The sequence below is a fragment of the Pecten maximus genome, chromosome 1, assembly GCF_902652985.1.
Source record: "Pecten maximus chromosome 1, xPecMax1.1, whole genome shotgun sequence".
Lineage (NCBI taxonomy): Eukaryota > Metazoa > Mollusca > Bivalvia > Pectinida > Pectinidae > Pecten > Pecten maximus.
Window position 1 is genome coordinate 18,249,498 of NC_047015.1, and position 25,762 is coordinate 18,275,259.

General features: G+C 38.1%; 1 protein-coding gene across 1 annotated transcript in view; it reads left to right on the forward strand.

Annotated features, from left to right (window-relative positions):
• LOC117326900 (putative chitinase 1) overlaps positions 1-25,762 on the forward strand; it is an 81,822-nt gene that overhangs the window by 27,632 nt on the left and 28,428 nt on the right. Inside the window, exons 4-6 of the mRNA XM_033883704.1 lie at positions 8,657-8,909; positions 9,715-9,839; positions 25,570-25,681. Coding sequence (XP_033739595.1) covers positions 8,657-8,909; positions 9,715-9,839; positions 25,570-25,681 — 490 coding nt within the window. The remainder of the gene's footprint in view (positions 1-8,656; positions 8,910-9,714; positions 9,840-25,569; positions 25,682-25,762) is intronic.

Below are 25,762 nucleotides of genomic sequence, written 5' to 3' on the forward strand. Positions count from 1 at the left end.
CATACTGACCTTGACCTAGTGTACTAGTGATCATCATGACTGACCTAGTGACTAGTGTCCATAAGTATCATCATGACTGACCTAGTGACTAGTGTCCATAGTATCATAATGACTGACCTAGTGACTAGTGTCATCATGACTGACCTAGTGACTAGTGTCATCATGACTGACCTAGTGACTAGTGTCCATAGTATCATCATGACTGACCTAGTGACTAAGTGTCCATAGTATCATCATGACTGACCTAGTGACTAGTGTCCATAGTATCATCATGACTGACCTAGTGACTAGTGTCCATAGTATCATCATGACTGACCCAGTGACTAGTGTCCATAGCATCATCATGACTGACCTAGTGACTAGTGTCCATAGTATCACCATGACTGACCTAGTGACTAGTGTCCATAGTATCATGACTGACCTAGTGACTAGTGTCCATAGTATCATCATGACTGACCTAGTGACTAGTGTCCATAGTATCATCATGACTGACCTAGTGACTAGTGTCCATAGTATCATCATGACTGACCTAGTGACTAGTGTCTATAGTATTATCATGACTGACCTAGTGACTAGTGTCCATAGTATCATCATGACTGACCTAGTGACTAGTGTCCATAGTATCATCATGACTGACCTAGTGACTAGTGTCCATAGTATCATCATGACTGACCTAGTGACTAGTGTCCATAGTATCATCATGACTGACCTAGTGACTAGTGTCCATAGTATCATCATGACTGACCTAGTGACTAGTGTCCATAGTATCATCATGACTGACCTAGTGACTAGTGTCATAGTATCATCATGACTGACCTAGTGACTAGTGTCCATAGTATCATCATGACTGACCTAGTGACTAGTGTCCATAGTATCACCATGACTGACCTAGTGACTAGTGTCCATAGTATCATCATGACTGACCTAGTGACTAGTGTCCATAGTATCATCATGACTGACCTAGTGACTAGTGTCATAGTATCATCATGACTGACCTAGTGACTAGTGTCCATAGTATCATCATGACTGACCTAGTGACTAGTGTCCATAGTATCATCATGTCTGACCTAGTGACTAGTGTCATAGTATCATCATGACTGACCTAGTGACTAGTGTCCATAGTATCATCATGACTGACCTAGTGACTAGTGTCCATAGTATCATCATGACTGACCTAGTGACTAGTGTCATAGTATCATCATGACTGACCTAGTGACTAGTGTCCATAGTATCATCATGACTGACCTAGTGACTAGTGTCCATAGTATCATCATGACTGACCTAGTGACTAGTGTCCATAGTATCATCATGACTGACCTAGTGACTAGTGTCCATAGTATCATGACTGACCTAGTGACTAGTGTCCATAGTATCATCATGACTGACCTAGTGACTAGTGTCCATAGTATCATCATGACTGACCTAGTGACTAGTGTCCATAGTATCATCATGACTGACCTAGTGACTAGTGTCCATAGTATCATCATGACTGACCTAGTGACTAGTGTCCATAGTATCATCATGACTGACCTAGTGACTAGTGTCATAGTATCATCATGACTGACCTAGTGACTAGTGTCCATAGTATCATCATGTCTGACCTAGTGACTAGTGTCCATAGTATCATCATGACTGACCTAGTGACTAGTGTCCATAGTATCATCATGACTGACCTAGTGACTAGTGTCCATAGTATCATCATGACTGACCTAGTGACTAGTGTCCATAGTATCATCATGACTGACCTAGTGACTAGTGTCCATAGTATCATCATGACTGACCTAGTGACTAGTGTCCATAGTATCATCATGACTGACCTAGTGACTAGTGTCCATAGTATCATCATGACTGACCTAGTGACTAGTGTCATAGTATCATCATGACTGACCTAGTGACTAGTGTCCATAGTATCATCATGACTGACCTAGTGACTAGTGTCCATAGTATCATCATGACTGACCTAGTGACTAGTGTCCATAGTATCATCATGACTGACCTAGTGACTAGTGTCCATAGTATCATCATAACTGACCTAGTGACTAGTGTCTATAGTATCATCATGACTGACCTAGTGACTAGTGTCCATAGTATCATCATGACTGACCTAGTGACTAGTGTCCATAGTATCATCATGACTGACCTAGTGACTAGTGTCCATAGTATCATCATGACTGACCTAGTGACTAGTGTCTATAGTATCATCATGTCTGACCTAGTGACTAGTGTCATAGTATCATCATGATTGACCTAGTGACTAGTGTCCATAGTATCATCATGTCTGACCTAGTGACTAGTGTCCATAGTATCATCATGACTGACCTAGTGACTAGTGTCCATAGTATCATCATGACTGACCTAGTGACTAGTGTCCATAGTATCATCATGACTGACCTAGTGACTAGTGTCCATAGTATCATCATGACTGACCTAGTGACTAGTGTCCATAGTATCATCATGACTGACCTAGTGACTAGTGTCCATAGTATCATCATGACTGACCTAGTGACTAGTGTCCATAGTATCATCATGACTGACCTAGTGACTAGTGTCCATAGTATCATCATGACTGACCTAGTGACTAGTGTCCATAGTATCATCATGACTGACCTAGTGACTAGTGTCCATAGTATCATCATGACTGACCTAGTGACTAGTGTCCATAGTATCATCATGACTGACCTAGTGACTAGTGTCCATAGTATCATCATGACTGACCTAGTGACTAGTGTCCATAGTATCACCATGACTAACCTAGTGACTAGTGTCCATAGTATCATCATGACTGACCTAGTGACTAGTGTCCATAGTATCATCATGACTGACCTAGTGACTAGTGTCCATAATATCATCATGACTGACCTAGTGACTAGTGTCCATAGTATCACCATGACTAACCTAGTGACTAGTGTCCATAGTATCATCATGTCTGACCTAGTGACTAGTGTCCATAGTATCATCATGACTGACCTAGTGACTAGTGTCCATAGTATCATCATGACTGACCTAGTGACTAGTGTCCATAGTATCATCATGACTGACCTAGTGACTAGTGTCCATAGTATCATCATGACTGACCTAGTGACTAGTGTCCATAGTATCATCATGACTGACCTAGTGACTAGTGTCCATAGTATCATCATGACTGACCTAGTGACTAGTGTCCATAGTATCATCATGACTGACCTAGTGACTAGTGTCCATAGTATCATCATGACTGACCTAGTGACTAGTGTCCATAGTATCATCATGACTGACCTAGTGACTAGTGTCCATAGTATCATCATGACTGACCTAGTGACTAGTGTCCATAGTATCATCATGACTGACCTAGTGACTAGTGTCCATAGTATCATCATGACTGACCTAGTGACTAGTGTCCATAGTATCATCATGACTGACCTAGTGACTAGTGTCCATAGTATCATCATGACTGACCTAGTGACTAGTGTCATAGTATCATCATGACTGACCTAGTGACTAGTGTCCATAGTATCATCATGACTGACCTAGTGACTAGTGTCCATAGTATCATCATGACTGACCTAGTGACTAGTGTCCATAGTATCATCATGACTGACCTAGTGACTAGTGTCATAGTATCATCATGACTGACCTAGTGACTAGTGTCCATAGTATCATCATGTCTGACCTAGTGACTAGTGTCCATAGTATCATCATGACTGACCTAGTGACTAGTGTCATAGTATCATCATGACTGACCTAGTGACTAGTGTCCATAGTATCACCATGACTGACCTAGTGACTAGTGTCCATAGTATCATCATGACTGACCTAGTGACTAGTGTCCATAGTATCATCATGACTGACCTAGTGACTAGTGTCCATAGTATCACCATGACTGACCTAGTGACTAGTGTCATAGTATCATCATGACTGACCTAGTGACTAGTGTCCATAGTATCACCATGACTGACCTAGTGACTAGTGTCATAGTATCATCATGACTGACCTAGTGACTAGTGTCCATAGTATCATCATGACTGACCTAGTGACTAGTGTCCATAGTATCATCATGACTGACCTAGTGACTAGTGTCCATAGTATCATCCATGACTGACCTAGTGACTAGTGTCCATAGTATCATCATGACTGACCTAGTGACTAGTGTCATAGTATCATCATGACTGACCTAGTGACTAGTGTCCATAGTATCATCATGACTGACCTAGTGACTAGTGTCCATAGTATCATCATGACTGACCTAGTGACTAGTGTCCATAGTATCATCATGACTGACCTAGTGACTAGTGTCCATAGTATCATCATGACTGACCTAGTGACTAGTGTCCATAGTATCATCATGACTGACCTAGTGACTAGTGTCCATAGTATCATCATGACTGACCTAGTGACTAGTGTCCATAGTATCATCATGACTGACCTAGTGACTAGTGTCATAGTATCATCATGACTGACCTAGTGACTAGTGTCCATAGTATCATCATGACTGACCTAGTGACTAGTGTCCATAATATCATCATGACTGACCTAGTGACTAGTGTCCATAGTATCACCATGACTGACCTAGTGACTAGTGTCCATAGTATCATCATGACTGACCTAGTGACTAGTGTCCATAGTATCATCATGACTGACCTAGTGACTAGTGTCCATAGTATCATCATGACTGACCTAGTGACTAGTGTCCATAGTATCATCATGACTGACCTAGTGACTAGTGTCCATAGTATCATCATGACTGACCTAGTGACTAGTGTCCATAGTATCATCATGACTGACCTAGTGACTAGTGTCCATAGTATCATCATGACTGACCTAGTGACTAGTGTCCATAGTATCATCATGACTGACCTAGTGACTAGTGTCCATAGTATCATCATGACTGACCTAGTGACTAGTGTCCATAGTATCATCATGACTGACCTAGTGACTAGTGTCCATAGTATCATCATGTCTGACCTAGTGACTAGTGTCCATAGTATCATCATGACTGACCTAGTGACTAGTGTCCATAGTATCACCATGACTGACCTAGTGACTAGTGTCATAGTATCATCATGTCTGACCTAGTGACTAGTGTCCATAGTATCATCATGACTGACCTAGTGACTAGTGTCCATAGTATCATCATGACTGACCTAGTGACTAGTGTCCATAGTATCATCATGACTGACCTAGTGACTAGTGTCATAGTATCATCATGTCTGACCTAGTGACTAGTGTCCATAGTATCACCATGACTGACCTAGTGACTAGTGTCCATAGTATCATCATGACTGACCTAGTGACTAGTGTCCATAGTATCATCATGACTGACCTAGTGACTAGTGTCCATAGTATCATCATGACTGACCTAGTGACTAGTGTCCATAGTATCATCATGACTGACCTAGTGACTAGTGTCATAGTATCATCATGACTGACCTAGTGACTAGTGTCATAGTATCATCATGACTGACCTAGTGACTAGTGTCATAGTATCATCATGACTGACCTAGTGACTAGTGTCCATAGTATCATCATGACTGACCTAGTGACTAGTGTCATAGTATCATCATGACTGACCTAGTGACTAGTGTCCATAGTATCATCATGACTGACCTAGTGACTAGTGTCCATAGTATCATCATGACTGACCTAGTGACTAGTGTCATAGTATCATCATGACTGACCTAGTGACTAGTGTCATAGTATCATCATGACTGACCTAGTGACTAGTGTCCATAGTATCATCATGACTGACCTAGTGACTAGTGTCCATAGTATCATCATGACTGACCTAGTGACTAGTGTCCATAGTATCATCATGACTGACCTAGTGACTAGTGTCATAGTATCATCATGACTGACCTAGTGACTAGTGTCCATAGTATCATCATGACTGACCTAGTGACTAGTGTCCATAGTATCATCATGACTGACCTAGTGACTAGTGTCCATAGTATCATCATGACTGACCTAGTGACTAGTGTCATAGTATCATCATGTCTGACCTAGTGACTAGTGTCCATAGTATCATCATGACTGACCTAGTGACTAGTGTCATAGTATCATCATGACTGACCTAGTGACTAGTGTCCATAGTATCATCATGTCTGACCTAGTGACTAGTGTCATAGTATCATCATGACTGACCTAGTGACTAGTGTCATAGTATCATCATGACTGACCTAGTGACTAGTGTCCATAGTATCATCATGTCTGACCTAGTGACTAGTGTCATAGTATCATCATGACTGACCTAGTGACTAGTGTCCATAGTATCATCATGACTGACCTAGTGACTAGTGTCATAGTATCACCATGACTGACCTAGTGACTAGTGTCATAGTATCATCATGACTGACCTAGTGACTAGTGTCCATAGTATCATCATGTCTGACCTAGTGACTAGTGTCATAGTATCATCATGACTGACCTAGTGACTAGTGTCCATAGTATCATCATGACTGACCTAGTGACTAGTGTCCATAGTATCATCATGACTGACCTAGTGACTAGTGTCCATAGTATCATCATGACTGACCTAGTGACTAGTGTCATAGTACCATCATGTCTGACCTGGTGACTAGTGTCCATAGTATCATCATGACTGACCTAGTGACTAGTGTCCATAGTATCATCATGACTGACCTAGTGGCTAGTGTCCATAGTATCACCATGACTGACCTAGTGACTGGTGTCATAGTATCATCATGTCTGACCTAGTGACTAGTGTCATAGTATCACCATGACTGACCTAGTGACTAGTGTCCATAGCATCATGACTGACCTAGTGACTAGTGTCCATAGTATCATCATGACTGACCAAGTGAGTATTGTCGCGCTTAAGACTGGAGATACATCAGTGACAAAAGACAATGGCAACTGATAGCCGACCGTGACAATCAAATCACAACTGATGAGGACATTTGCCTGTCTTCTTGTGACAACTGATGATAACACGTGCATTGTTACAACTAATGATGACGGGTGTCTGTATTGATGTGACAACTGACCATGATTGGTGTCTGTATTGTTGTGACAACTGATGATGACGGGTGTCTGTATTGATGTTACAACTGATGATGACGGGTGTCTGTATTGATGTGACCACTGACCATGATCGGTGTCTGTATTGATGTGAAAACTGGTGATGACGGGTGTCTGTATTGATGTGACAACTGATGATGACGGGTGTCTGTATTGATGTGACCACTGACCATGATCGTCGTCTGTATTGATGTGAAAACTGGTGATGACGGGTGTCTGTATTGATGTGACAACTGATGATGACGGGTGTCTCTATTGATGTGACAACTGACCATGATCGGTATCTCTATTGATGTGACAACTGAGGATGATTGGTGTCTCTATTGATGTGACAACTGATGATGACGGGTGTCTGTATTGATGTTACAACTGATGATGATTGGTGTCTGTATTGATGTGACAACTGATGATGACGGGTGTCTGTATTGATGTGACAACTGATGATGATTGGTGTCTGTATTGATGTTACAACTGATGATGACGGGTGTCTGTATTGATGTTACAACTGAGGATGATCGGTGTCTGTATTGATGTGAAAACTGACCATGATTTATGTCTGTATTGATGTTACAACTGACCATGATTGGTGTCTGTATTGATGTTACAACTGATGATGACGGGTGTCTGTATTGATGTTACAACTGATGATGACGGGTGTCTGTATTGATGTTACAACTGACCATGATTTATGTCTGTATTGATGTTACAACTGATGATGATTGGTGTCTGTATTGATGTGACAACTGATGATGATTGGTGTCTGTATTGATGTGACAACTGATGATGACGGGTGTCTGTATTGATGTGACAACTGATGATGATTGGTGTCTGTATTGATGTTACAACTGATGATGACGGGTGTCTGTAATGATATTACAACTGATGATGACGGGTGTCTGTATTGATGTTACAACTGATGATGATTGGTGTCTGTATTGATGTGACAACTGATGATGACGGGTGTCTGTATTGATGTTACAACTGATGATGACGGGTGTCTGTATTGATGTTACAACTGATGATGACGGGTGTCTGTATTGATGTTACAACTGATGATGACGGGTGTCTGTATTGATGTTACAACTGATGATGATTGGTGTCTGTATTGATGTGACAACTGATGATGATTGGTGTCTGTATTGATGTTACAACTGATGATGACGGGTGTCTATATTGATGTGACGACTGATCATGACGGGAGTCTGTACTCCTGTGATAACTGATGATGACGGGTGTCTGTACTCCTGTGATAACTGATGATGACGGGTGTCTGTACTCCTGTGATAACTGATGATGACGGGAGTCTGTACTCCTGTGATAACTGATGATGACGGGTGTCTGTACTCCTGTGATAACTGATGATGACGGGAGTCTGTACTCCTGTGATAACTGATGATGACGGGTGTCTGTATTCCTGTGATAACTGATGATGACGGGAGTCTGTACTCCTGTGATAACTGATGATGACGGGTGTCTGTATTGATGTTACAACTGATGATGACGGGAGTCTGTATTGATGTTACAACTGATGGTGACGGGTGTCTATATTGATGTGATAACTGATGATGACGGGAGTCTGTACTCCTGTGATAACTGATGATGACGGGTGTCTGTATTATTGTAACAAAATGTTTATTTCTAGGTTCCGGAGGTTCCACAGCATGCGTTCCAAGAACGAAGATCTGGTGATGATGTTATCAGTTGGAGGTTGGGCCACTGATAGTAAACTTTTCTCTAAGACAGTGTCCTCTGAGGAAAACATGCAGCACTTCGCAGAGGAGGCAATTAATTATCTCCGAAAACACGACTTCGACGGTCTGGATATCGATTGGCAGTTCCCAGCAACTCGAGGTAGTCCACCAGAGGATGTACAGCGTTACTACAGATTCCTAAGGGTAAGTGTTCCGTGTTTGTTACCATGGATATCCGGGGGTAAGTGTTCCGGGTGTGTTACTATGGGTATCCGGAGGTAAGTGTTCCGGATGTGTTACCATGGGTAACCGGGAGTAAGTGTTCCGGGTGTGTTACTATGGGTAACCGGGGTAAGTGTTCCGGGTGTGTTACCATGGGTATCCGGGGGTAAGTGTTCCGGGAGTGTTACCATGGGTATCCGGGGGTAAGTGTTCCAGGTTTATTATCTCGGGTACCCAAGGGAAGTGTTCCAGGATTGTTATCTAGGGTATCCGAGGATTATTGTTCAAGGTTTGTTGCCATGAGTATCCGAGGGTAACTGTTCCGTGTTTGTTTCCATGGATACCCGTTGGTAAGTGTTTTGTGTTTGTTATCTCGGGTATCCGAGGGTAAGTGTGCTACATTTGTATGTTTGTTGCCACGGGTAACCAAGGGTAACTGTTCCGTATGTGTTACCATGGATATCCGGGGGTAAGTGTTCAATGTTTATTACCATGGATATGCGGGGGGTAAATCCGAGGGTAAGTGTTCTATGTGTGTTGCCACGGGTATCCGAGGGTAAGTTTTCCGGATGTGTTACCATGGGTATCCGAGGGTAACTGTTCCGGGTGTGTTGCTACACGTGTATAGTTGATCGAGTATCGAATGACTGTAACGTGTTACCACAAAATGTTGAGATCTAAATAGTGAAGGTAATTACGTACTCAGATTATTAAAGGACTTTTAGAGAAAGGTGAAATATAATGACACTTATAATATTGTAACGATGTTGTTTGTTTTTCTCATCAGCTACTCCAGTGGGAGTTCGAGCACGAAGAGGAACCTGATGACAAGAGTACCCTTATCTTAACCATCTCTGTAGATCCGACAGTGGAGAGGGCCACCATTTCATACGACCTGCCGAGATACTCAAGGTAAAGAACATCTGAGCCATATTGTGTGGGTCACCTTCCAAGAAGATTTTTATTGGCACTCATTCACACATTGCGATGTGTTATATAAGTATGAATAATCGTCATATGAGATGGAAAATTGATATATGTCGAAACATCTGTAACCCGTGTACGGTATATTATCTACATGGGCGCGAATGTAACAGAGCGCAGGATTAATTAAATTTAAATCACTGCCTCCGCTAGGGATCAAACCCGGGACCTCTGGCTTACTAGTCTTACGCTCAACCGATCGAGCTAAAGAGAAGATCTCTCTAGTCGAGCGGTATATTGCGGCTAGTATTTACCAGGGTTACGCATCAATCATCTTTTCTACGAATCAGACCATACAGGCATACATGTTCCCCCACACAGAAAGTAATTCCATCCAACTTTTAATACTTTCAAACATGTCGCAGACATATTTTTAATGGCCATGTTCACATGAACTATCCAGATCTCGCGACACAGGGCAATCAGGGCAAGACGAGACTTTAAATAACATGGTTTTATTGCAAACATATAACGAAGAGCCGCACTGTGGGTTGATGGCTTTCCCCCCTCTTTTCCCTTGGTAGGGTTTCTGATATTAATCGATCCATATATACCAAAAGGCCGATAACATATCAGACATCTTCGGATTACCCGAATGATTGACAATAATAGAAAAACTCGGACTATGTAAAGGATATGACTGATTTTTGCCGTTTCCTGAATGGGGTCTCCGACCGGCCTTGACAAAATGATTAACATCGCCAATTGATAACCTGGCCTAAAAATAGTAACAGGGAAGTCTTCGGGTCTTCAGTATTTTTGACCAATCACACAAGAGTATTGTCGGCCATCGGGCTGTTGTAAACAACATGGCACACAAAACTACTTTCGGGCTTGATAGGAAACGTTTGACTGTATTTCGGATGCAGATCTACAAAATATTATAGTTAACATACATAGAAAAAACACTAAAATCGGCGGCAAAGACATAGGTAAAAATATTCTTGGATTATTTGGCGAAAAAACCCGTCACGTTAACTTCAAAAATCTAACTGTAAATACCGTAGACTAAGGAATGAGAAACAGTTACATGTACTATTACAGTAGCTATTTGTGTAACGTTAAAAGATAAGCTTCAGGTTAAAGTCAATACATGTATAACTGATATTTAAGCAATGAACAGTGGTTTTAATGTTATTATAGTCGATATGGCAGCAAGATGTATGGTGGGCAAATGTATGATGTGAACCCTAACGGGTTCCCATGCCATTTGCCCACCATACATCTTGCTGCCATATCGACTATAACAACATTAAAACCACTGTTCAATATTTATATTTGTGAAGGTATGAGGGCTTTATCGGGTTCCTTCCGTCATCCAAATTGCCAAGACTCAACACATTGTCAGAGTTTCAATACTTTATTTGGTATTGCGGAGTTTCTGGGGTAGAATAAATCCCCTGTAATAAGACATGGATAAAACTAATAAAACATTATACAAACGAATGCACCACACATCTTAGCAGCAAGAACTAACAACAACACGTTCTGACCCGGACGGAAATAAAGATAATTAGACTGGATAATATAAATTAGATATGCTACTCCAATAATTTATAGGATATAAGCAATAATCATAAAGCTAAAACTATTTACTCACCCTGCATGTGGTGCTGGGGGACCCAGTATAAAATATATAGTAATTATGTATCATGGACCTGTCAGATGTGGTTCGCTCCACGGCCAGCTGAGAAGTGCCGGGAGAGAGCAGAAAGGAAAGAAAGAAGGAAAGAGCGCGGGAAAACAAAGCGAGTCCCACAAGCTATCCGTGGTCAGTCATGATTAGTCAAGTACAGTCAACACATGATGGACAAACACAATACACCACGTCACACACACGTATACAAAGGTAAAAACGAAGGTACATCAGGCACAGGTGCCTGACTCGTTTTATAAAATAATAACATATAAGAGTACATATAAATGAGAAAGGTTCTGAACTCCCCCAGGCTTGAAATCTGATGTATTTATTTCTAAGTTCCGTAGCTTCGGTTGTATTAGGTGGATTTTTTCGAAGTAGGCCTTAAATTGAAGAGAAACGATCAATCTTTAAAATGAGCCATAACATGTTGTCGATTTCTCGATCTTAGATTACGAAATCGGGCATGAAACTTCAAAATTCTCTCGATTTTGTTTATTTAAACAAGCATTCTGATTGGTTATAGAAATGTGTTTAACCAATCAGAATGCTTGTTTAAATTTACCGCGGCTGGCACAACATGACTACTCAAGGGGAAAATCTGCTATCAGTATGCATAAAAAGTCACGGGGCCGTCGATAGGGTGCTCGAATACATAAAGTAAGTGTATGTATGTAATACATATGTAGTTGTATTCGGTGATCTGATGAAGCGTACCTCTTGATTAACCCGTGGACTTCGTATTTAAAGCTATGTCCAAAGTGTGGTGACCCCGATACGGCAACTTGTCCGAGTAAACAAAATCGAGAGAATTTTGAAGTTTCACGAGAAATCGACAACATGTTATGGCTTATTTTAAAGATTGACCATTTTTCTTCAATTTAAGGCCTACTTCGAAAAAATCCACCCAATACAACCGAAGCCACGGTACTTAGAAATAAATACATCAGATTTTAAGCCTGGGGGAAGTTCATAACCTTTCTCATTTATATGTACTCTTATATGTTACCTGTGGTCTTGGCAAACTCGCTCGCAACTGTATGAACTTCTTCATTGTTGTCGCAACCGTTCGAAAAACTCACATCTGTTATATTCATGACCTAACAGTAATTCTCCATATACCATATATCCATTCACTGTCTACGTTTGGTACGAGACCCGCAACCTATAGCTAAAATATCCGCTAATAGCTTCAAATGCAAACCAATGTTGTTTACAGTCACGAGACGGGGCTGTGCTTGCACACATGTATACAAAGTGTGTAGAGACGACTTGCTCATTTGCATATAAATCGTATGGTTATACGATTATGATCCCCCTTGCAATTAATTAAAAAACGCATGGAAAACATAAACTTGTATCAATATATGACCAAGGATAGTTCATAAGGAGAACTGAAGTACACTTTCATGAAATAATTTGTGAAATGATTAAAAAGTAAACAAACTTGACTAAATTGTCCCTTTGATATTTCCCATAACCTTGATGATAGGGTGTAAAGTCTGATGTTGATAAAATAATGTTATGGTTGATTATAATGTGAATTTTAAGTGTTTCTTAGGTAAATATTAGCAGCAACCATCCTTCCTACTGTCTGCAAACCATTCCTATACAGCATCGGTAGATAGTAATTTGATATGAATATAATTCTCTAGTGGCTCGATTCACTATATCAATTCATAACAGCATGATAATATGTTAATATATTCTGAATCAAGTTAGGAACGCGGTACAGGATTTGCTGTTATGAAAATTAATACTTTTTTTTTTTTATATATTAAGCATGTTGATGTCACATTAAAATTTTAATTGCAAAGTATATATATATTTAATTTAAATGAGAGACGTAAGCACGTGTCTTACATCCATCACACTTGTCACGGAGCGTTGTGAGAGTCTACATCAAAGTAGATCAATTAACACTGGAGCCATGGAAAACGTGAGTCAGTCGTACAGACGGCGGTATAAATGTCATCCGAACGTCATCATGTGTTTGTAAAATGTGTATGAAGTAAAGCTAATATCAATCAAATTGGGGTTATACAATTAAGGTAATGTTATTGTTACCCTCTATGCTGTGCTTAAAAATAATATACAACCAGCAACAACTGTTATAAGTAATCCACATACATTGGTAACATGTATGGCCTGAGTATCGAGCTTATACGAGCTCACACAAGCTTACACCTTACCCCTTCCAAGGCACAATTTCTCTTTATTAACAGATATTTTAATTCTACATTCGTTTCAGTAACATCCCTCGAAAACGAAAACCGTCTTTTTGATGCCAACAAAAGTAATGAAGACAGCAATGCTAACGATATAAACAACATAATCCATTACGCTAAATCTGTACTGTGTGGTCGGGTGGCTCAGTGGTAAACCATTACTCTCCTTTTATATTGTCAACCGGGGTATGATTTCCCGATTTTACGTTAGAAAGTACGAGTGTCATCTGCCCGACCACGCCGAATTTTCTCTTGCGCGATATCATCTGGGTTAACCAACTGGAGTTTGTAGTTTATGTCCTATATATTATGATAACAAAAGTTTAATGTTTTAGTATCATTGATAGTAACTGCATGATATTCCGTACGATATTTATTCTGTTGACAACGTCATCAACAAACGCAATAACAATACTGTAACAAGGACACAAACTTCGTCGCCTGACGTCATACCAACACGTTACAATGACATCAACTTGGTTCCCTGACGTCATACCAACACGTTACAATGACATCAACTTGGTTCCCTGACGTCATACCAACACGTTACAATGACATCAACTTGGTTCCCTGACGTAATACCAACACTTTACAACGACATCAACTTGGTTCCCTGACGTCATACCAACACGTTACAATGACATCAACTTGGTTCCCTGACGTAATACCAACACTTTATAACGACATCAACTTGGTTCCCTGACGTCATACCAACACGTTACAATGACATCAACTTGGTTCCCTGACGTAATACCAACACTTTACAACGACATCAACTTGGTTCCCTGACGTAATGCCAACACGTTACAATGACGTCAACTTGGTTCCCTGACGTAATGCCAACACGTTACAATGACGTCAACTTCGTTCCCTGATGCAAAGACAGCTACATCAACTCTAGGTACAATGGTAATAACCCTAGGTACAATGATAACAGCTCTGGGTACAATGATAATAACTCTAGGTACAATGATAACAACTCTAGGTACAATGATAACAACTCTAGGTACAATGATAACAGGTCTAGGTACAATGATAATAACTCTAGGTACAATGGTAACAACTCTAGGTACAATGGTAACAACTCTAGGAACAATGGTAACAACTCTAGGTTCAATGGCAGCAACTCTAGGTACAATGATAGCAACTCTAGGTACAATGGTAACAACTCTAGGTACAATGATAATAACTCTAGGTACAATGGTAACAACTCTACGTACAATGGTAACAACTCTAGGTACAATGATAATAACTCTAGGTACAATGATAACAACTCTAGGTACAATGATAACAACTCTAGGTACAATGATAACAGGTCTAGGTACAATGATAATAACTCTAGGTACAATGGTAACAACTCTAGGTACAATGATAATAACTCTAGGTACAATGATAACAGCTCTAGGTACAATGATAACAGCTCTAGGTACAATGATAACAGCTCTAGGTACAATGCTAATAACTCTAGGTACAATGATATCAACTCTAGGTACAATGATAATAACTCTAGGTACAATGATCACAACTCTAGGTACAATGATCACAACTCTAGGTACAATGTAATAACACTAGGTACAATGGTAACAACTCTAGGTACAATGATAACAACTCTAGGTACAATGATAACAGGTCTAGGTACAATGATAATAACTCTAGGTATAATGGTAACAACTCTAGGTACAATGGTAGCAACTCTAGGTACAATGATAACAAATCTAGGTACAATGATAACAGCTCTAGGTACAATGGTAACAACTCTAGGTACAATGATAATAACTCTAGGTACAATGGTAACAACTCTAGGTACAATGATAATAACTAGGTACAATGGTAACAACTCTAGGTACAATGATGATAACTATAGGTACAATGGTAACAACTCTAGGTAAAATGGTAACAACTCTAGGTACAATGATGATAACTATAGGTACAATGATAACAGGTCTAGGTACAATGATAATAACTCTAGGTACAATGATAACAACTATAGGTACAATGATAACAACTCTAGGTACAATGATAACAACTCTAGGTACAATGATAACAGGTCTAGGTACAATGATCACAACTCTAGATACAATGATAACAACTCTAGATACAATGATAATAACTCTAGGTACAATGGTAACAACTCTAGGTACAATGATGATAACTCTAGGTACAATGGTAACAACTCTTGGTACAATGATAACAACTCTAGGTACAATTGTAACAAATCTTGGTACAATGATAACAGCTCTAGGTACAATGGTAACAAATCTAGGTACAATGATAACAACTCCAGGTACAATGGTAATAACTCTAGGTACAATGGTAACAAATCTAGGTACAATGATAACAACTCTAGGTACAATGGTAACAACTCTAGGTAAAGTTGTAACAACTCTAGGTACAATGATAACAAATCTAGGTACAATGATAACAGCTCTAGGTACAATGATAACAGCTCTAGGTACAATGGTAACAAATCTAGGTACAATGATAACAACTCTAGGTACAATGATAACAAATCTAGGTACAATGGTAACAACTCTAGGTACAATGATAATAACTCTAGGTACAATGGTAACAAATCTAGGTACAATGATAACAACTCCAGGTACAATGATAACAACTCTAGGTACAATGGTAACAACTCTAGGTACAATGATAATAACTCTAGGTACAATGGTAACAACTCTAGGTTCAATGGCAGCAACTCTAGGTACAATGATAGCAACTCTAGGTACAATGGTAACAACTCTAGGTACAATGATATCAACTCTAGGTACAATGATAACAACTCTAGGTACAATGATAACAAATCTAGGTACAATGGTAACAACTCTAGGTACAATGATAATAACTCTAGGTACAATGGTAACAAATCTAGGTACAATGATAACAACTCTAGGTACAATGATAACAACTCTAGGTACAATGGTAACAACTCTAGGTACAATGATATCAACTCTAGGTACAATGGTAACAACTCTAGGTACAATGATAGCAAATCTACGTACACTGATAACAACTCTAGGTACATTTTTACAATGATAACAACTCTAGGTACAATGATAAAAGCTCTAGGTACAATCATATCAACTCTAGGTACAATGATAACAGCTCTAGGTACAATGATATCAACTCTAGGTACAATGATAACAACTCTAGGTACAATGATATCAACTCTAGGTACAATGATAACTGCTCTAGGTACAATGATAACAGCTCTAGGTACAATGATAACAACTCTAGGTACAATGATAACAACTCTAGGTACAATGATAACAGCTCTAGGTACAATGATAACTCTAGGTACAATGATAACAACTCTTGGTACAATGATAACAACTCTAGGTACATGATAATAACTCTAGGTACAATGATAATGATTCTAGGTACAATGATAACAACTCTAGGTACAATTGTTACAAATCTAGGTACAATGATATCAACTCTAGGTACAATGATAATAACTCTAGGTACAATGATAACAACTCTAGGTACAATTGTTACAAATCTAGGTACAATGATAACAACTCCAGGTACAATGATAACAACTCTAGGTACAATGATAACAACTCTAGGTACAATGATAACAACTCTAGGTACAATGATAACAACTCTAGGTACAATGATAACAAATCTAGGTACAATGATATCAACTCTAGGTACAATGATAATAACTCTAGGTACAATGATAACAACTCTAGGTACAATTGTTACAAATCTAGGTACAATGATCACAACTCTAGATACAATGATAACAACTCTAGATACAATGATAATAACTCTAGGTACAATGGTAACAACTCTAGGTACAATGATGATAACTCTAGGTACAATGGTAACAACTCTTGGTACAATGATAACAACTCTAGGTACAATTGTAACAAATCTTGGTACAATGATAACAGCTCTAGGTACAATGGTAACAAATCTAGGTACAATGATAACAACTCCAGGTACAATGGTAATAACTCTAGGTACAATGGTAACAAATCTAGGTACAATGATAACAACTCTAGGTACAATGGTAACAACTCTAGGTAAAGTTGTAACAACTCTAGGTACAATGATAACAAATCTAGGTACAATGATAACAGCTCTAGGTACAATGATAACAGCTCTAGGTACAATGGTAACAAATCTAGGTACAATGATAACAACTCTAGGTACAATGATAACAAATCTAGGTACAATGGTAACAACTCTAGGTACAATGATAATAACTCTAGGTACAATGGTAACAAATCTAGGTACAATGATAACAACTCCAGGTACAATGATAACAACTCTAGGTACAATGGTAACAACTCTAGGTACAATGATAATAACTCTAGGTACAATGGTAACAACTCTAGGTTCAATGGCAGCAACTCTAGGTACAATGATAGCAACTCTAGGTACAATGGTAACAACTCTAGGTACAATGATATCAACTCTAGGTACAATGATAACAACTCTAGGTACAATGATAACAAATCTAGGTACAATGGTAACAACTCTAGGTACAATGATAATAACTCTAGGTACAATGGTAACAAATCTAGGTACAATGATAACAACTCTAGGTACAATGATAACAACTCTAGGTACAATGGTAACAACTCTAGGTACAATGATATCAACTCTAGGTACAATGGTAACAACTCTAGGTACAATGATAGCAAATCTACGTACACTGATAACAACTCTAGGTACATTTTTACAATGATAACAACTCTAGGTACAATGATAAAAGCTCTAGGTACAATGATATCAACTCTAGGTACAATGATAACAGCTCTAGGTACAATGATATCAACTCTAGGTACAATGATAACAACTCTAGGTACAATGATATCAACTCTAGGTACAATGATAACTGCTCTAGGTACAATGATAACAGCTCTAGGTACAATGATAACAACTCTAGGTACAATGATAACAACTCTAGGTACAATGATAACAGCTCTAGGTACAATGATAACAACTCTAGGTACAATGATAACAACTCTTGGTACAATGATAACAACTCTAGGTACATGATAATAACTCTAGGTACAATGATAATGATTCTAGGTACAATGATAACAACTCTAGGTACAATTGTTACAAATCTAGGTACAATGATATCAACTCTAGGTACAATGATAATAACTCTAGGTACAATGATAACAACTCTAGGTACAATTGTTACAAATCTAGGTACAATGATAACAACTCCAGGTACAATGATAACAACTCTAGGTACAATGATAACAACTCTAGGTACAATGATAACAACTCTAGGTACAATGATAACAACTCTAGGTACAATGATAACAAATCTAGGTACAATGATATCAACTCTAGGTACAATGATAATAACTCTAGGTACAATGATAACAACTCTAGGTACAATTGTTACAAATCTAGGTACAATGATAACAACTCTAGGTACAATGATAACAACTCTAGGTACAATGATAACAACTCTAGGTACAATGGTAATAACTCTAGGTACAATGGTAACAACTCTAGGTACAATTGTAACAACTCTAGGTACAATGATAATAACTCTAGGTACAATGATAATAACTCTAGGTACAATGGTAACAACTCTAGGTACAATTGTAACAACTCTAGGTACAATGATAATGACTCTAGGTACATTTTTACAATGATAACAACTCTAGGTACAATGATAACAGCTCTAGGTACAATGATAATAACTCTAGGTACAATGATAACAGCTCTGGGTACAATGATAATAACTCTAGGTACAATGATAACAACTCTAGGTACAATGATAATAACTCTAGGTACAATGATAACAGGTCTAGGTACAATGATAATAACTCTAGGTACAATGATAACAGGTCTAGGTACAATGAAAATAACTCTAGGTACAATGATAACAACTCTAGGTACAATGATAATAACTCTAGGTACAATGATAATAACTCTAGGTACAATGGTAACAACTCTAGGTACAATTGTAACAACTCTAGGTACAATGATAATAACTCTAGGTACATTTTTACAATGATAACAACTCTAGGTACAATGATAACAACTCTAGGTACAATGATAACAACTCTAGGTACAATGATAACAACTCTAGGTACAATGGTAATAACTCTAGGTACAATGGTAACAACTCTAGGTACAATTGTAACAACTCTAGGTACAATGATAATAACTCTAGGTACAATGATAATAACTCTAGGTACAATGGTAACAACTCTAGGTACAATTGTAACAACTCTAGGTACAATGATAATGACTCTAGGTACATTTTTACAATGATAACAACTCTAGGTACAATGATAACAGCTCTAGGTACAATGATAATAACTCTAGGTACAATGATAACAGCTCTGGGTACAATGATAATAACTCTAGGTACAATGATAACAACTCTAGGTACAATGATAATAACTCTAGGTACAATGATAACAGGTCTAGGTACAATGATAATAACTCTAGGTACAATGATAACAGGTCTAGGTACAATGAAAATAACTCTAGGTACAATGATAACAACTCTAGGTACAATGATAATAACTCTAGGTACAATGATAATAACTCTAGGTACAATGGTAACAACTCTAGGTACAATTGTAACAACTCTAGGTACAATGATAATAACTCTAGGTACATTTTTACAATGATAACAACTCTAGGTACAATGATAACAGCTCTAGGTACAATGATAATAACCCTAGGTACAATGATAACAGCTCTGGATACAATGATAATAACTCTAGGTACAATGATAACAACTCTAGGTACAATGATAATAACTCTAGGTACAATGATAACAGGTCTAGGTACAATGATAATAACTCTAGGTACAATGATAACAACTCTAGGTACAATGATATCAACTCTAGGTACAATGATAACAGCTCTAGGTACAATGATAATAACTCTAGGTACAATGATAACAGCTCTGGGTACAATGATAATAACTCTAGGTACAATGATAACAGATCTAGGTACAATGATAACAACTCTAGGTACAATGATATCAACTCTAGGTACAATGATAACAACTCTAGGTACAATGATAACAGCTCTGGGTACAATGATAACAGCTCTAGGTACAATGATAACAACTCTAGGTACAATGATAACAACTCTAGGTACAATGATAATAACTCTAGGTACAATGATAACAGCTCTGGGTACAATGATAACAGCTCTAGGTACAATGATAACAATTCTAGGTACAATGATAATAACTCTAGGTACAATGATAACAACTCTAGGTACAATGGTAACAACTCTAGGTACAATGATAACAACTCTAGGTACAATGATAACAACTCTAGGTACAATGATAACAACTCTAGGTACAATGATATCAACTCTAGGTACAATGGTAATAATAAGGTTAAATAATCACAAATCCTGGTAAATATTAAACCTCCGGTTTAATAGCAAATCTGGGTTTGATGATAACAACTCCAGGTACAAATTTAAGGACTCAATGTACACTGATTACATCTCTAGATACAAAGATAGCAACTCTAGGCTCAATGATTACCACATGTTTAGTTATAAGAACACATTTACGATGGTAACAATAACCGATTAAATAACTCTCTCAACCAACTATTTTGATATCCGAGTCACGTAGTACCGAGAATCCTTACGGCCAAACCACGGATGTCTGGTATACAACAAAGTGACCCCTGATATTTGAATTTGTATGCGACGTTCATAATTGATATAGAGACCTCTACGCTTTGGATTACGGTTCATTAATCTTGTAGCTTCAATACCGAGCTTACTGATGTGTTAGACGTGGCTTCAATTATGTTAGAAATCTTATTTGCTCTCCATATAACATTTTACGGTAAATCAGGGTTAAAATAAACAGTGAGATATTGTACAGTAAGTTATGGTTAGAATAAACAGTGAGACATTGTACGGTAAATCAGAGTTAGAATAAACAGTGAGACATTGTGAGGTGAATCAAGGTTAGAATAAACAGTGAGACATTGTATGGTAAATCAGGGTTAGAATAAACAGTGAGACATTCTATGGTAAATCAGAGTTAGAATAAACAGTGAGACATTGTATGGTAAATCAGAGTTAAAATAAACAGCGAGACATTGTATGGTAAATCAGGGTAAAAGGAAAAGTGAGACATTGTATGGTAAATCAGGGTTAGAATAAACAGTGAGACCTTGTGAGGTGAATCAGGGTTAGAATAAACAGTGAGACATTGTATGGTAAATCAGAGTTAGAATAAACAGTGAGACATTGTACGGTAAATCAGGGTTAGAATAAACAGTGAGACATTGTACGGTAAATCAGGGTTAGAATAAATAGTGAGACATTGTACGGTAAATCAGAGTTAGAATAAACAGTGAGACCTTGTGAGGTGAATCAGGGTTAGAATAAACAGTGAGACATTGTACGGTAAATCAGGGTTAGAATAAACAGTGAGACATTGTACGGTAAATCAGGGTTAGAATAAACAGTGAGACATTGTATGGTAAATCAGGGTTAGAATAAACAGTGAGACATTGTACGGTAAATCAGGGTTAAAATAAACAGTGAGACATTGTACGGTAAATCAGGGTTAGAATAAACAGTGAGACATTGTACGGTAAATCAGGATAAGAATAAACAGTGAGACATTGTATGGTAAATCAGGGTTAGAATAAAGAGTGAGACATTGTACGGTAAATCAGGGTTAGAATAAAGAGTGAGACATTGTACGGTAAATCAGGGTTAGAATAAACAGTGAGACATTGTACGGTAAATCAGAGTTAGAATAAACAGTGAGACATTGTACGGTAAATCAGGGTTAGAATAAAGAGTGAGACATTGTACGGTAAATCAGAGTTAAAATAAACAGTGAGACATTGTATGGTAAATCAGGGTTAGAATAAAGAGTGAGACATTGTACGGTAAATCAGGGTTAGAATAAACAGTGAGACATTGTATGGTAAATCAGGGTGAGAATAAACAGTGAGACATTGTACGGTAAATCAGGGTTAGAATAAACAGTGAGACATTGTACGGTAAACCAGGGGTAGAATAAACAGTGAGACATTGTATGGTAAATCAGAGTTAGAATAAACAGCGGGACATTGTACGGTAAATCAGGGTTAAAATAAACAGTGAGACATTGTACGGTAAATCAGGGGTAGAATAAACAGTGAGACATTGTACGGTAAATCAGGGTGAGAATAAACAGTGAGACATTGTACGGTAAACCAGGGTTAGAATAAACAGTGAGACATTGTACGGTAAATCAGGGTTAGAATAAACAGTGAGACATTGTACGGTAAATCAGGGTGAGAATAAACAGCGAGACATTGTACGGTAAATCAGGGGTAGAATAAACAGTGAGACATTGTATGGTAAATCAGAGTTAGAATAAACAGCGGGACATTGTACGGTAAATCAGGGTTAAAATAAACAGTGAGACATTGTACGGTAAATCAGAGTTAGAATGAACAGTGGGACATTGTATGGTAAATCAGAGTTAGAATAAACAGTGAGACATTGTACGGTAAATCAGAGTTAGAATAAACAGTGAGACATTGTACGGTAAATCAGGGTTAGAATAAATTGTGAGACATTGTATGGTAAATCAGAGTTAGAATAAACAGTGGGACATTGTACGGTAAATCAGGGTTAGAATAAACAGTGAGACATTGTACGGTAAATCAGGGGTAGAATAAACAGTGAGACATTGTATGGTAAATCAGGGTGAGAATAAACAGTGAGACATTGTACGGTAAACCAGGGGTAGAATAAACAGTGGGACATTGTACGGTAAATCAGAGTTAGAATAAACAGCGGGACATTGTACGGTAAATCAGGGTTAGAATAAACAGTGAGACATTGTACGGTAAATCAGGGTTAGAATAAACAGTGAGACATTGTACGGTAAATCAGAGTTAGAATAAACAGTGAGACATTGTACGGTAAATCAGGGTTAGAATAAACAGTGAGACATTGTACGGTAAATCAGGGTGAGAATAAACAGTGAGACATTGTATGGTAAATCAGGGTTAGAATAAAGAGTGAGACATTGTACGGTAAATCAGGGTTAGAATGAACAGTGAGACATTGTACGGTAAATCAGGGTTAGAATAAACAGTGAGACATTGTACGGTAAATCAGGGTTAGAATAAACAGTGAGACATTGTACGGTAAATCAGGGTTAGAATAAACAGTGAGACATTGTACGGTAAATCAGAGTTAGAATAAACAGTGAGACATTGTATGGTAAATCAGAGTTAGAATAAACAGTGAGACATTGTATGGTAAATCAGGGTTAAAATAAACAGTGAGACATTGTATGGTAAATCAGGGTTAGAATAAACAGTGAGACATTGTACGGTAAATCAGGGTTAGAATAAACAGTGAGACATTGTACGGTAAATCAGGGTGAGAATAAACAGTGAGACATTGTACGGTAAATCAGGGTTAGAATAAACAGTGAGACATTGTACGGTAAATCAGGGTGAGAATAAACAGTGAGACATTGTATGGTAAATCAGGGTTAAAATAAACAGTGAGACATTGTATGGTAAATCAGGGTTAAAATAAACAGTGAGACATTGTATGGTAAATCAGGGTTAGAATAAACAGTGAGACATTGTACGGTAAATCAGAGTTAGAATAAACAGTGAGACATTGTACGGTAAATCAGAGTTAGAATAAACAGTGAGACATTGTATGGTAAATCAGGGTTATGATAAACAATAAGAATAGTTGTAAAAACAAATTACAGCAATTGAGATATTAGTTTTGCATAGCTTAGTTATTGCACATCGACTAATGAATGTTCACGGTTATGTCAGTTTGACAACACGCTTCAATCTTCAGTATATTGCGATGCAGTTTACATGGATGTCAAACACTGTCTTATACATTAGATTTCTAATGTAGTTATTATGTCTGTACCAGTCTCTACCTTTACTGAGACAAAAGTCAAAGTAATTTAACGTATAATTATATATACTGATTCTTTGGGACACATTAATCACAGTTAATAGCAATTGAATAATACAATTATATTAACACGACATTCCCCGACCCCGACATATTATGTCTTATTTTAGTAGGTCATCACTTGTAAATTATTACTTAACAATTAGGATACCTGAAAGCACAATTAATTCTTTGTGTTTGTGTCAGGCATGACAATGTGTCCTCGTGTTTAGCTGAGTTTCAGTACAGATTTCGTTATCTATCAACAGTTCATACAGGGGTAGAGGACTGTCTTATTCCGGTTAATTGAAGTAACGGAACACCAGATAAAATTTCTGGACAAAGAGATTTCAGACAGGAAAGTTTCTTAGCCATATTCTCCTCTATTCTGGGTTCCCCTACAATAGCCTTTTGTATCAAACATATACACTGTGTTGATTTATATTTCAAATTTGATGGCTAAATATTGTCTTATCTGGTCACGAACCTGACCTGCTGTTTCGTACGTATAACTATGTGTTTAGATGTACACGTGTACTTATATACGTGTTATTGGGTTCAGATGCTATTTCTATGGTGTTCCGTTAGGGCCAAATTTCCAATATCGCTCCTTCGCTCCTTCGACCTAAACGCGAAGGAGCGAAAACACGATGCCGAAGGAGCAAAGTTCCATCGCTTCTTCGCCATCGTGATTTCGCTCCTTCGCCATCGTATTTTCGCTCCTTCGCGTTTAGGTCGAAGGAGCGAAGGAGCAATATTGGAAATTTGGCCCTAACGGAACACCATATATTTCAGATGAATACAATTGACCGTTTTATCCTTGTGTGATACCAAATGTTAACAATATCATTGTTTTATTTGTCCCTTTAATTATCTTTAGATGGGTGAACTGGATCAACATGAAAATGTTTGACTTCTATGGTCACTGGAACGATCCAAATGTCGCCAATCACCACAGCGCACTTTACAGTGCTCACGATCCCAATAATGTGGTACGTACAGAAATCTACGTACAAAGTGCGATATAATAAACAAGAGTGACGTCAGAATTTATGTTACTCTGTTATATATGA